The sequence below is a fragment of the Petromyzon marinus genome, chromosome 3 (assembly GCF_048934315.1).
Source record: "Petromyzon marinus isolate PM22_M1 ecotype Great Lakes invasive population chromosome 3, UKy_Petmar_22M1.pri1.0, whole genome shotgun sequence".
Lineage (NCBI taxonomy): Eukaryota > Metazoa > Chordata > Hyperoartia > Petromyzontiformes > Petromyzontidae > Petromyzon > Petromyzon marinus.
The window spans coordinates 6,793,534-6,808,558 of NC_133669.1; the positions used below are offsets into that span (position 1 = coordinate 6,793,534).

Sequence of the window (15,025 nt, forward strand, 5' to 3'; positions counted from 1 at the left end):
CGGCCAAGGCAACAAAGGAGTGGCTCAAGAAGAAGCACATTAAGGTCCTGGAGTTGCCTAGCCAGTCTCCAGACCTTAATCCCATAGAAAATATGTGGAGGGAGCTGAAGGTTCTAGTTACCAAACGTCAGCCTCGAAACCTTAATGATTTGGAGAAGATCTGCAAAGAGGAGTGGGACAAAATCCCTCCTGAGATGTGTGCAAACCTGGTGGCCAACTACAAGAAACGTTTGACCTCTGTGATTGCCAACAAGGGTTTTGCCACCAAGTACTAAGTCATGTTTTGCAGAGGGGTCAAATACTTATTTCCCTCATTAAAATGCAAATCAATTTATAACATTTTTGACATGCGTTTTTCTGGATTTTGTTGTTATTATTCTGTCTCTCACTGTTCAAATAAACCTACCATTAAAATTATAGACTAATCATTTCTTTGTCAGTGGGCAAACGTACAAAATCAGCAGGGAATCAAATACTTTTTTCCCTCACTGTAGACTGGACGTGATGCGCCGGTGTGTTAATATTTTCCCGGTCACTGGTCTGGATAAACCTGATTGAAATGAAGCCCTGTGGCATCAATCTGCAAAGTACCTTCGTCTTAGAGAAATCAATTTCGAGTGAGCCCACCGCATTAAAACAATGATCAGCCACGGCCGAGGTATTGGTCCTACCGTGTTTCAGATCTGCCTTATGTTCACGAACACGGTCCGAGACATGTCGCTTAATTTGCCCAATGTAACTACTGTCGCAGACGCAGCTTAGATTGTAGATGCCGGGGTATTGAATGTCAGAGATCACATCCTTCACAGATGGGATCAGATCACAAATTTTATGTACTGTGTTAAATCGAACCTGGATCTTGTGTTTGTTCATGATTTTGGAAATCTTTTTAGTGACCCCTGCTATGTATGGCAAGGTGATGGTTTTGATTGGGTCCTCAGATGGTTCTTTCTCAACGGTTGGGGATGTAGCTTTACGGATTGTGTAGTCTGAATATTCATTCATCTTGAGAGCTTGGTGTATGTTTTACAGTTCACTGGCTAGGTGATGACGGTCGGAAATACATCGAGCTCTATGGTGTAGAATTTTGATGAGGGAATTCTTCTGGGATGGATGGTGGTGGGAGTCAGGTTTTAGGTAGGCATGTGTTGCGACCGCTTGTGTTGCGATTGAAACGTCGTAGTTTTTTGTTATTTTTTGTTATTTTCTTTGAACCTATCTACGTGATTTTACTGAAAGACCCAAGAATATGAATTCATGCAGTCATGAAAGCTTTAAGTCATTGATTCTTCTGTTCACAATGCATGCATCTCATCATGTGTATACGATTTGACTATTTAAATCCATTTAATTTGCATCTAATTAGTTCGATTCAGCCACTAGAGGCCCTATCATTCAACAATGCATATAATTGCGGCTCATATTAAAATATATTTGTGATTTCCATGCAATTCATCAAGAAATTTGTAGAGACAAGGTGAATATTACGTACAATTTTATCAAATATTTTATTTAACACCAGATAACAGATTCTATGGATCAAGTGAGACCAGTACCGCCAAGTAAACTGCCCATGTGCTGATGGGTTTGCTTTTGTGATGCCCTCAATCTGGAGCTGCCTCAACCACACAGAATGTGCGGGAGCTCCCTGCTCTGCTCAAGGGAGAGAGGGACTCTTTTGATGATGATCTGCGATGAAGTTCAGAACTAAACACAGCTGCTCCACTGGTACAAGAATTCCAGAAATCCCGTGGGTGCATGTAAACAAACTTTTAAAACCTTTTCGCAAGCTCGGTTGATCTTCTTGCGTATGAGTATGATCGACAGTTGCCTGTAGTATTATTGCTACGATTGTCATTAACCGACACGGTTTAAACTCAGCGGTCCTGTTCAGCGGCCGCTGCGTTTTCTTTCTCGCCGTGGTGGGCCCGATTCCCAAAGACGCACCCGGAGGAGGGCGGCGGCCGCCTTGAGGCTGAGTTTCGGGCCGGAGTCGCGGGTCCTGCCCGGAGTGACTCCGCGCCCACTGTAGCCAGAGCGGTAGCTGCCCATCGATGCGAGCGAGATAGCGCCGGGGCTCACAGGCGTTGGCGGCACGCTCACGCTGTCCATGTCGTCAGCCACGCGGAAGGCTCGCCCCCGGGCCAGCGGGTCGTAAACCTGCAACACCGTCACCACCACCACCACAGAGAGGAGAGAGAGAAAAACCTACGTCGTAAAACAAACTCCGTTTCGTGCCTCCACGTGTAAATAAAATAGATTTTTAGTCGCCGGCTTTGCGGGCCAACATCCACGGGCTTCTACGTCGTAAAGTTCACTCAAGCACGAGGTGACGAAGTGGGGGGACGCGGAGGTCAGGAGGTCGTGGGTCGAATGGCCGGTAGCCGTGGGTGGTCTTGACCTCCCGTTACGCCCACGAGCAGGTTTAGGAAGGTCACTGATAGGACGGCATTGTAACGGAACAAGCGCGCCGGAGGTTACGACCTGATTAACGACACACAGGCACGCGTTATTGGCCCCCCCCAGGGGTCTCGTAGCCGGCACAATGTGAACGGGACCGACAGCAATGAGATAGGGTTCAGTTTGTTAGCGAGGACACACGCAGCTAAAAGGGTGTAAATTTCAAGCCGGTTGATCCACATATTGCTCAGCTGGCCCTCTTTCCAGAAGTAAAAAACTAAGTGTTATTTTTCTAATTTAATTTAATGTGTACAGGTCTGTTTTTCAGTAATTTGTTGGTTTAAAGGGTTTAACAAGATTGACTTCGAATATAAATGAAACACATTGGTGAGCTATTTATTTTCGTGTAAACCTTTATATTACCGTTAAATATAAAAGAGTAGAATGCGAAGAAATGTGGCTTATTATTGCTATTTGATGAAAGTTAATGAGTGCAGTCAATCACAGTGCGTTTAATGCATTTCTTTCAGTCGCATCAGCACGTCCTCACCCCACAGTTGACACTTCCAACAACACCGATCAACGTTCCCCCTTTTAATTTGCAGATCTTACTGCTGCTTACATTAATACGTGAGCGACATGTGTGTTCTCCATTACAGATGTATCTGATCGAACCGAAAAGCGCAAGGGCCTTCAACGGGGGAAGGGAAGTGTGAATGGGAACTGCAGGAAATACAACGGCACGGCTTCTCTGCAAAAGCTGTTGCCTTTTCTCGCCGATCCGATGATCACCGGTACATTCCACGGCCGGCGGCTCGTGGACGCTACGCGAATAACCGCAACCTAAACAATTTCTTTCCTTTCTAAATGTCAGCAAGATCAACAAAATATGTTTCTTTCTGTAGGCTGGTACAGCCGTTGTCTTAACACTTGTGCAGCCCGCCGTGACACAAACACCCTCACTGCAGGCAAAGACCAGTTGGGCATTCATCACCAAATGTCACCGGAGCTAAAATTAAGAACGCTTTGTTGATGAAAAGAACGCACAACAATGGTCGTTTGACAGTGTTTTATGCTGTAATAAAAACTAGCTTTTACGTCTCTTTTTCATCTGAAAGGGAGTCTGTTTGTGTGCATCTCACTGATCTCTGGAGGAAACCTGGACTTTGACCCAAGTGCTGAGTTGGCGTTGGGGGTAGTGTTTACAAGTATGATAACATTACGAAGGTTTGTTGGTTATGCACACGGTGGCAACTGACTCATTGTTTTGAAATTTCGTAAAGGTTTTTTGGGGTTCCCAAACTCCGCCCCCTGCAAACGCAGCAGCTGATGTTTTGTCCTAGCCGCTGCTTTGCCCGAGAACCAAGGCGAGAAGTGGCCACGGGCAGACAGGCCAGGCACGGCACACGTTACGCAATTATCAAAGCGACGCACGTCGTTCACGAATCGTGAACAAAAAAAAACCCCAGAGATCGGAGGAGCACGTAACACTTCTTGTGAAATCGCACAACATACTGAGGTCACACCGGCTCGTAATCACAGAATAGGGAGCGTGATTATTATAATGATGAAATCAAACTCTGGCCCTCGAGCTACGCGCATCACCCATATGGCCACCCTGATAAAGCGTAATGCGCCCCCAGGGCTAATCGTCGTCATCGGAGTAACGTGTGGCAAGTGATGAATTACTGTCATCACCTCCACAAAGCCAGGCACTGGTGGTAATACCCCCTATTTGCAGTAATAGTACTTCCTTTAATGATAATGTTCCGGTTGAATACGTTTATTTTCATTCTAATTTTTGGACGACATTTTTTTTTAATGATCGTGTGTAAAATCGTTACGTCAGTAAGCCTGTCTGGAAGAAGATGATTGCGCAAGAGTCTTCCCCTAAAATTGTCTTCTTTCTCCGGATGACTCCACAAGAATATACTTTTGGAGGCTATGGCTTGCCTCTGATATTTGTTGACATAAGGGCCATAAGATGCAGATACTGCACTGGACAGGCAGGGCTGCCACATCAATGCGTACTACATGTTTACAATGCAGAGCCTTCAATCGCTGTAGGGATTGCATTATGGAAGGGTAATTCAACAACATAAGAAACAATCACCGATTCAGATTTATTTTCATTCATGCAATTCGAAACACCAAATATACCAACGTGTTACATTATAGTACTTATAAAAGCTACGGTAATATGTACTCAAAGACTGATTACTTTTCAAAACTAATGCTTCCAAAACTGATGAGGGTATGGGATAGGATAGGGTTAATGTTCTCATTTTATAGGGCACAGTAGCAGCTAGATAGTATTGCTTTAATACTATAAAGTATTGTAATACATTAAGTTACAATGTCTAAAAAGGCCAAATTACTTTGACGCTACTCATGTTTGTTGAGTTTTCTTTAATTTCACATGAAACTAATGCAGATACGTTTAAAGTAGATTGAATTGTCCTGGTAAATGGCAATTAAATATCAAGCGGTTTTTAAAAAAAAATTCAGGACACATAAACCATTAACGTAATAAGGGGTCACAGTTCGTAGAAGCAGAGGGCATGACACAACGAAACCAACTCACTCTGTGGGCTCGACCAATTGCGAGCCTGAGTGGGCGTGGCCACGTACAAAGTAGGCGGGACCGACCGAGCGAGGGAGGGGTTCCGCCAGCTCACCACGTGTCTTCTTGGTTGACCCTCCCAGAAATGTGGCAGCTTTATCGACGTGGCATAGGCTACGAGCGGGTAGTAGAGAGGGGTGTGGGTGAGAGTGGGGGTGAGAGTGGGGGGGGGGGTGTGGGGGGCACCTTCTGCATGCCCACGAAGAACGGCGGCGGCGTCTCGGCGCTGGCGAGCGAGATGGAGTCGTGGTTGTGCAGGTCCATCTCCTTGCGGAACTGCGCCTTGAGTTTGCCCAGCCGCCGGTCGCAGTGGCGCAAGCCTCGGCGCTGCCACTGCTGCCAGGCCTCGCTCTCCTGCGCCAAGCCGAACCACTCCGCCAGGCCGCTACGCCGAGAAAAGACGGCGCATTGATGGCAGCGGGGCAGCGAGTGGGAAAATGGGCTCTCAAATATTCACTCTCCAAACTTGATTTGAATGGAACTTCACGATAAAATACTCCACGAGTTATTTGTTTTTCGTGTATTTTTTCCACCGTAAATTTAATCCGGCCTAATAATGTAGTCAGATATATCGCATCGTGCTGGTGGCAATTTCGTAACCAACTCGTAGTTGCCTCTATGCTCAAGCAAACGAGTGCCACACTAATTTGGCATCGGAGTGATTTTCATCTGGTTGGCACGTGAACATTTTATTCAAACACTTTTTTTTGCTTTCGACCAATTTTATTCCAGTTGTGCTATCGGCATCATGTCACCAGATGAAGGTTCCAGCCAGAACTTTCTCACCAAAGTGCATCACTTCATGAGATAGAGAGCAGCCTGTTGAAGGCGATATTACCAAACTGCTTCTAAGAACCCTCCAAGTGACCTCTTATATCCCCACACTCAGAACACTCAACCTTGCCATGCCATCCTGCTATATATCATGAAGTGTCTGTCACATTAAAGTCAAACCGAAATGTTTAATTCTCAGACCTGGACATCTGTGCCGAAGTATGTGAAAAGCCAAATATATTGATGTTTTGTGTGTAATTATTCGTGCCTGGGCTGAAACCCATTATCTCTCGACACTTGAGAAGTTGATTTAATCGCGGGAAGCTGAATCCTTGATTCGAACCCAGGCCCTCGGGAGAGACCAGCTCAGTGTTGTGACCCCTAGCCTATTAAAAACCTATTTTAACTGCGTGCTGAATAGCACCACCTGGACAGTCCTGGGCCGCTCCCTTCAACCTACACTGACGAGTGTGGGTGAAATATGGTCAAATAACCCCCAAGACCGCACTCGCGTGGGAAGGCCTTCATCCAACAGTGGATTGACACAGAGGGCGGTTCGTGCGCCAATAATCGTACAGCGATGGTGGCAGCTTCATTTTGGTGAAAGCAATGAGGCACACATCAAACCGTACGGCTTTAGATTTTTTGTGGCGATGTTTACGCCGCTTATATAAAATGTACACCGTGTGACGTGTACAATGTGAATATTCGCCGGGGCTTAAGCTAGGACCCCAGTTAATTTCAAGTTTCTGCAAAGGTTACAAGAGGAATGCACATAATTGCCAGTGTAATGCCAATTCCACAGTCAGCAAATGAATTAGTTTCATTTTACTGCGACCACATGCAGCCCGATCCCAGTACGTGCCGTTTCATGCTTGATTTTGTAGTAAAGTAAATACGGTACAGAGGTTTACATTCATGCCCAATCCAAAATACACAAGGCCTATTAGGAATCGAAGGAATTGAAATCCGATTACATATGGAAATACTTGATGATCCTCATAGCAATGTTCCTAAAGCTAGTGAAGAAAAGTCCGCATTCATATGACTGGACGATGTGGTCTTTCGGATGGCCACTGTTGACTTTTATTAGCCTCAGAGGGATGATAAGCTGAGTTGACCCGCACCGGGATTGAGATTTGAAACCTCCCGTTTATTTTTATTTACGTTTTATTTTTTCCACAACTATATTGGCATCATGTCATGCACATGGAAAAATAAAATTGGGAACTCTGCAGCTACCAATGCCATGTGTTACATGAGGGGCCCCCAGAGATACTACTAGAACCTAGCAAAACTACTTTAAAAGTATCTGTTACTATTCTTTTCGTATCCACACTCTAGGCATACATTGTAATATCCTACAAAGAGTGTTCATTGCACATCAATCAAAACCAATTCTCGATTTCAGAGCTGCAATGAGCCAAATTAAGTGAAAACACGATTCCACGTGACTATTTTCGTGCACTTACTGATGATCAGGCCGAGACCACAAACTCACTGAGCTTGAGAACCAGTATCATCGTGGGTGGCCACCCAGGACCCAGGATCCTCAGCGATGCCAGCTCAGGGCATTGACCCCTGAGCCATCCTGCCACATCGGCATCGTGAGCCGCATGCTCTGCCACAGGGTGAGATTACGAACATGGCGGAGTGTTTATTCAAGTGGGGGGTACCTTTGGATTCTTTGGCCGATGGAAGGGGGCCTCTGGTAGTACGGATGCGGGAACTCGTACAAGCCAGGGAAGATCTTGCTCGGTGCCAGGGGCAAGCCGGGGCTCTGCCCATACCCGAGCCGATTTAAGTGCTGCGAACGGAAGAACAAGAAGAAGAAGAAGAAGGCCAAACACACAACTTACTTAATCGTGCGTTTTTTTTAACTGACATTTTTTTCAGAAAAGTTGACGATCTGGCTGAGTTTGGGATGCATGCAGAAAAATATTGAAATGGCTGAGGTCAAGAAAATATTTTTTTGTAAGAGACGTTACAAACTGCCTGTACTCCCCCGCAGTGCTAAGGCCTGAAACGTCCCGAAACCACTCTCGAAAAATGCCCTTTTACAGCTAAAAGGCAAAAAATAGTTTTTAAATATTTACTTGAAAGGTTTCTAAAAGTAAATGTTTCGCAAGTATACTGTACATTTGGTGAATCTTATTGCGAGAGGACGATTATTTCCTTAAGATACTGCGTACAAAGACCATTGGCTCATTGCGCGGTAATACGGTAATGGATGGATGACGAACAGAAGATATACACAGATCACATTGTGATCTCATCATTATCTCTGATGTTACAATTGCTGCAGTGTATTATAGGTGATTAAAATACGTTGCTCGAGGCCATGCAAATGTTGGCTGCAATTGGTAGTGTTTCTCGTGATGGAATGCGAACATGTGGCACAAACATTGCCAAAAGGGCAGAGAAAAACTGCCTATTTGCGACGCCAAATGCATTATCAACAGCCTGGACCTCGCCACCGCTTCACAATAACGCACAAGGAGATCCTTGCAAGTTATTTTTTTGTCGTCGTGCGGCATTTACTCAATGTGCCTACACACACACACAAAACAACCCATTGCGAAGAGTGCCTGGAAGAGTTTAACTGAATCGAAAATATTGTTTCGGAAACGGAGTACGTGGGCTGACTGTGATTAACTCGAGAATAACGACTCTGAAATCCGGCACTTCGGTCGGGATCGAACCGGCATTGGGAAGTTCTTCGTTCAGTGATGGATTGATAATAAAAGCCTGGAAATGAATACACGTTTCATAAAGCGCCTTTCAAATTTGGTAATCTCAAAGCGACTATACAGAACATCGGAGGAAAAAAACCGTAATAAAAATAAAACACTGGAAAAAAATCTAGGTTATGTGCCACGGCCATTTCCATCTCTCAGTGGGTTGTATGCCAAACTTTAGCTGCTTTATAATTGTACAGCCATTTACATTGCTTTCTAACCAACAATGGGGCTGTACTCGCTTTCGTGCAGGGCGCCACCCCTCCCCCCGAACCCCCTGCAGCATAACAAAAGGCGGCTTAACTCAGCCCTCCCCCCCACCCACGTCCCTTTCTGGCTCCCCCCCCCCCTTAACCTGTATATAATCCCGGCTGTCTCGGAGCTGTCCACTTGACACATATTCTGCTGTGACTATTCCACCTGAAGACGGAAGCTTGTGTTGCCTCCGAATTGGAGGGACACGACTTGAAAGCACAGTGGGAATAATATGCAAAGGAGGCATGCTCACAAACAGCAGGAAGGCAAGACTCCACTCATGCCTTGCATGCATGTCACGTGATCACTACATCGCATGTCCTGTGCAATACTCTCAGCCTTGTCCAATCCACCAGCTCAAAATAACTGAACGTCTTGGCCACATCGTTTAGACTTTAGACCACCAAACTCGACGAGTTTAAAATGTGGTCATCCCATCAGCTCGCAGTATTTTCTTGAGTGACGTTATTCATCGTGACGATCATCATCATCATCAGCCATGGTTAATCCACTTCTGGATGAAGACCTCTCGAAGCCGCCACCGCTTCTCATGATCCTACAATGAAACAATCCAGCCAGCACCTGCGCACGAACTGATTTTCTCTGCTCCATCTCCTCGGCGCACGTTCGCTCTCTTGAACGCATTCCACTCCTTGGCTGCCACTGCGTTATCATTCTCGACCACCGGCAACCGTCCCTTCGAAGCGACGTGTCCTACCCGAGCCCACTTACTCTCCTTAGGTGGCATTGTATTGTTAGAAATACAATATATGCGTTGACATGTTTTTGTCAGTGCCAATTGGAACGAAAATTGTGCAAATGAGCCCGGAGGAATGTGTACCGCTGGCTGAGGTCACCACCTTTCATGCACCTCCCTCCCGAGGAGGGTGTTGTAACCCGCAATTGTGCGCAAACGGGTCGCGGCGAGGCGAAGGAGTATCGGGGAGACGGCAGCAGGGAGTGGAGAAAGTAAGACTGGGGCATTGTATTTGCGAGAAGCGGCGCAGACGCTGTCTCGCCCGTGAATGTCACTGCTGCCCACACCCTGTCTCGACCGCGGCTTTGTCACGACGCAATTAGGTAATTCACTGCCTGCTGAGGGGCAATCATCTGGCAGAAGGATCGCCCACGCTTTGCGAAGACGACGCGCTTGCCTGGTTTGACTCGCATAAACATTTCCACTCGCACCTTAAAATGCCGTTGGAAAGATAGGTCGAAGATACCAGAAGGTAATTTTCCTTCCTATTTTTTTCGTCGTTATTAGGTCCGTGGGCCCCCCATTGGCTGTTGAATGGGGACCTCCGGATTAGCACGGTTGGCTACGTCCGGTGCAAAAGAAGTTCAACATACATGCAGACTGGATAGCCACGACACCGTAAATAAGCTACGGAGAGTGGCTACCAGCTCTTTGCTAGCTCCTTAGGATCAACAAATCCATTGTCACACACCCATCAATGCAGAGAGAAGCTATCCCAAGAAAGGGTAATGACTGATGAACGTTTTAGTCTGAGCACTGGGCATTTTGCCTTTGGCTGTGCTTCTTTTGTAAGCATCATTAGCTACGTATCACTTAACAAAAAAAGCCTCTTTAATAAAAATAAAGGGTAAAAAAAACCCATAATAGATACAATCACAATTGTATAATGGATGAAAAAAAATGTGCAAATTCTTACGTGTGAACTTTACAATGATTTGAGATGCCAGGCTGTTACAATGTCTTCTGTTGATACTCAGTTTTGGCAACGTTCCGAGGCTTGTGAATAATAGAGCGGGGGTGTGTTTCATTTCCACGTGCTGTAATTGAGCGAGACCTATGAGCTGTCCCCTGTAAGTGGGAAATCACGCGATGGCATCATCCGGAGTGGCGGTGGTTTGTGTGGCGAGCGCGTGGGATCGCAGGTGTGGCGGCGATCGAGGTGTTCGTGCTCTCCCGCTAAGCAGCAGCAGCAGCAAAACGTCGTACTCAAATTGTAAATGTTGTGGGTTTACTCTCCAACACATTGGTTAGTGCTGAAGTAGTAAACTAATTAGCACGTTTTGTTTACGTGACAAACATGACTGATTGGCTGTGTCGGGTGGTGGTGGGTTAACGACAATTTTTGGTTTACGGATCATCAATGTAAACGTTGATAAAGAAAATGTAATAAAATCTGACAAGTATAAACTTTCATACAATGCGGTACATCATGGTACACATACAGTGACACTGATATCTGGCTCCATTGAGGATGGGAGCTAATTTCCTGTGTACAGCCCTGAGCCAGTGGCAGAAATTCCCCATTCACATGCCGGGCACTGTTAACACGTGCAGCAGTAGGGCTAGTGAAATGCTCGTAAGCTTGAAATTTCAAAATGAAACAACACCATCAAGTCTCGTCAATATAGATAGCACATCGTATTTCTCTTTCATATTTCCAGTGAGTTTGCACGGTGTTATGTATTATTATGTATCCCAATTACTTTATTATATCATAGGTTTATTCACTTACTTTAAGCAACTAATGTGTCGATACTGCGTTGGCAATGGTGCGCGATTCATCAACAACGCTGGCTTTAAAAGGAACAGTGAATAATCGGCAACGTTTAGGGAAATTATCCTTTTTCATGGCACACTAAGAGACCAGCCTTCTCTGGCCTCTCGAAACAAATATATTTTTTATTTGAAAGGCAGTGCTATCAACGGAAGTGTCGAAATATCTATTTATTGATTGGAATATGAAATTAACTTGCATTGCATATGTGTTGCTCTTACATTTGTACCTCTGGCATCTCTTATAAAAGTGGCTTTATTCTCTCTCTATATAAACTCTCTCACCTGTTTCTTAATTCAGCTCGATGACTGATTTTCACCGCTGTATGTACGTTCGGGAGACATGTTTCATCTTGAGTGCGACACTAAATTGCATCCGCGGATGGTGTCACCCAAAACACATCGCTGAGTAAGGCAAAGGGAAACCACAACTATTGTCGCGTAACAAAAACCAACAACGCCTTCGTCAATAACATCGTGGCCTTAAAGATGAAACAGTATACGGGAGGCGGCGTTTCGGGCAACGGTTCTTTTTCAGAGGAGACAGCCGGGCCAGAGAGAGGTCTGGTCCTCTCTTATGCGCTCTGAATAACGAATTATGCCTTTAAGGACACGCCGGCTATTAAACAAAGTAGCTTGCCGCAGTGGATGAGAGATGAGAGTTGATGGGTGAGGGAGAAAAAAGAGTGAGCGTGGGCGGGTGGATAGACGAGAGAATTGACGAGTGAGAGAATGAACGAACAGACGAGAAAGAGTCAGTGGGTGGGTGAGTGAGTGAGTTAGTGATTGAATGAACGCATGGGTAGGTACGTGAGGTCAGCAGCAGAGTCGCACCCCCAGTCGTGCTATCAGTTATAAAGGTCACCTCGTGACACGGTGAGGATCACGCATCAGCGGGCTGAGCACAGGGAGTTCCGTTGCACAGAGGAAGGAAGAGGAGCACATTAAACCAGGGATGCGACGGATGAGAAACAAAAGGGGCAGGGAGTTGTCAGCTGGAAGAATTAAGAGAGAGAGAGAGAGAGGGGAAAAGGATAAACAGGAAAACGACCGCCGAAAAACAAATCGAAAATAAACTCGGGAGGAAGTTTCTGGCTTCTGTGGAGGTTAGATAGCGAGCGGGTGGTTGCGCTGCCTGTGATCCTGGGAAACGTGAGAGTCAAAAACTATTTCGGGGACGATATTCCCTTTTAGCAAACGGTATCACGACTGTTTGGTTTTTTTTGTTTGCATTAATGCCCAGCAAATGGAACAGCAAAAAACATAGAAAGATTGGAGATGAAAGAGGTAAAAATAAATAGTTTCTGAAACAATAAAACGTAATAGTGCTAGTGGTATAAATGATGATATACAAATGCAATTTGTACTGTAGCGTGGAGATCTCTCAAGAAGTAAAGGTTTGTTTAATAATTTCCAGCGCAGTATCAATCTACCACTGGATGAGGGCCTCCCCATGCCGTTGTGGTAATGAGGGCTGTTTGCCGCGATTTGTGCCAATTATTTGTGCGCAACCTCTACGCGTTATTTCTCACACTGGAACACAATGCGATGTGCTGTCTAACTCTGTGCGGCGACAGTGCTGAGACCATGGTGAGGTCTCAGTCCACCAGGATCACCGATTCGTCCCATCCACACTGCGTTCATCTACCGCGCTGCGGGTCTCAACAACGCATTCACCCACTCACTCACCCACTCACTCACTCACCCACCCACTCACCCACCCACTCACCCACTCACTCACCCACTCACTCACCCACTCACTCACTCACCCACTCACTCACCCACTCACTCACCCACTCACTCACTCACTCACCCACCCACCCACTCACCCACTCACTCACTCACCCACTCACTCACCCACTCACCCACTCACTCACTCACCCACTCACTCACTCACTCACCCACCCACCCACTCACCCACTCACTCACCCACTCACTCACCCACTCACTCACCCACTCACTCACCCACCCACCCACTCACCCACTCACTCACCCACTCACTCACCCACTCACTCACCCACTCACTCACCCACTCACTCACTCATTCACTCACCCACCCACTCACCCACTCACCCACTCACTCACTCACCCACTCACCCACTCACTCACTCACTCACCCACTCACTCACTCACCCACTCACTCACTCACTCACCCACACACTCACTCACTCACCCACTCATTCACTCACCCACTCACTCACTCACTCACCCACTCACTCACTCACCCACTCACTCACTCACTCACCCACTCACTCACTCACTCACCCACTCACTCACCCACTCACCCACTCACTCGCTCACCCACTCACTCACCCACTCACTCACTCACTCACCCACCCACTCACCGACTCATTCACTCACCCACTCACTCACCCACTCACTCACTCACTCACCCACTCAATCACTCACTCACCCACTCAATCACTCACTCACTCACCCACACTCACCACACAGTGGTGAGGTCTCGGTCGACCAGGCTCACCGATTCGTCTCATTCACACAGCATTGATCGACCGCACTGCAGGTCTCAGCAATGCACTCACCCATTCACTCACTCACCCACTCACCCACACTCACCCATTCACTCACCCATTCAGTCATTCACCCACCCACCACACTCACCCATTCACTCACTCATTCAATCACCACACTCCGCCATTCATCACCCTTTCACCCACCCATTCACTCACTCACCCACTCACCACACTCACCCATTAACTCACCACACTCACCCATTCAATCACCACACTCAGACATTCATCACCCTTTCACCCACCCATTCACTCACTCACCACACTCACCCATTAACTCACCCATTCACTCACTTACCCACGTTACCACACTCACCCATTCACCCACTCACTCACCCACACTCACCACACTGCAGGTCACCTCACTTTTCTTTCCTTCTCTTCCCTCGCACTGCTCCACTTTGGAATTCCCTCCTGCCACCATATGTTTATGTTACCCAAATTCACATAACCTTACTCAATTCAGTAAAAAGTTAAATAATCGAGCACACTTTCAATGTTGCTGTTTGTGCCTGGCTGCTTGGCAGTTTGGGCCTTTGGGCAAGTGTTCAGCAACTGCGATGAAATTATAAACTATTTTTTATTTTACCAGGTAAGGCCCACTCGGCTATATAGCTCTTTAAATCAAAGACATAGGCCAAATGAGTGAGTCTCATTTAATGGACAGTATATTGTTTGACCAGAAACAGTGTTTTCCAACAAAACGTTTTCTTTTAAAGGCAATTGACTAAATTGTTTTGACAAGTCCCGTGGCTTAACTGGATGACTTGTGTCCGTTAACATCTCGCAAAATGTGTTTAACAGGTCAAGCTGCCCGACTCTGCTGATGAGATCTAGAAGGTCAAACCAGTGCCAAGGTGTGGCTATTTTAAACAAATACTGCCGTTAAACATTGATGCAGAAAGTCCACATGCTCACCCACTCAAAATTTTCTTTTTACCTTTGTTTGTATATTCATTTGTGAGATATGGTTAAACAACCCCCAAGACCGATACAGTGTGGGGAGGCCTTCAATCCGCAGTCGGTAGGGAGCTGTAAACAAAACTAATGAGTTTCTCTACAAATTGGAAGAAAACAAACACATTTGCCCAGTATTATATGGGCGAATAAGCAAGTTAAGCAACGCTTCACGTTGCACCCTTCCAACTCTAAGAAATATTCAAAAGCCCACTAT

General features: G+C 46.2%; 1 protein-coding gene across 1 annotated transcript in view; it reads right to left on the bottom strand.

Moving 5' to 3' along the window:
- The window catches only part of LOC116952739 (inactive rhomboid protein 1-like), a 78,605-nt gene that overhangs the window by 26,231 nt on the left and 37,349 nt on the right, over positions 1–15,025 (bottom strand). Inside the window, exons 3-5 of the mRNA XM_032972351.2 lie at positions 7,474–7,604; positions 5,210–5,408; positions 1,948–2,160 (exon numbers count right to left, since the gene is read on the bottom strand). Coding sequence (XP_032828242.1) covers positions 1,948–2,160; positions 5,210–5,408; positions 7,474–7,604 — 543 coding nt within the window. The remainder of the gene's footprint in view (positions 1–1,947; positions 2,161–5,209; positions 5,409–7,473; positions 7,605–15,025) is intronic.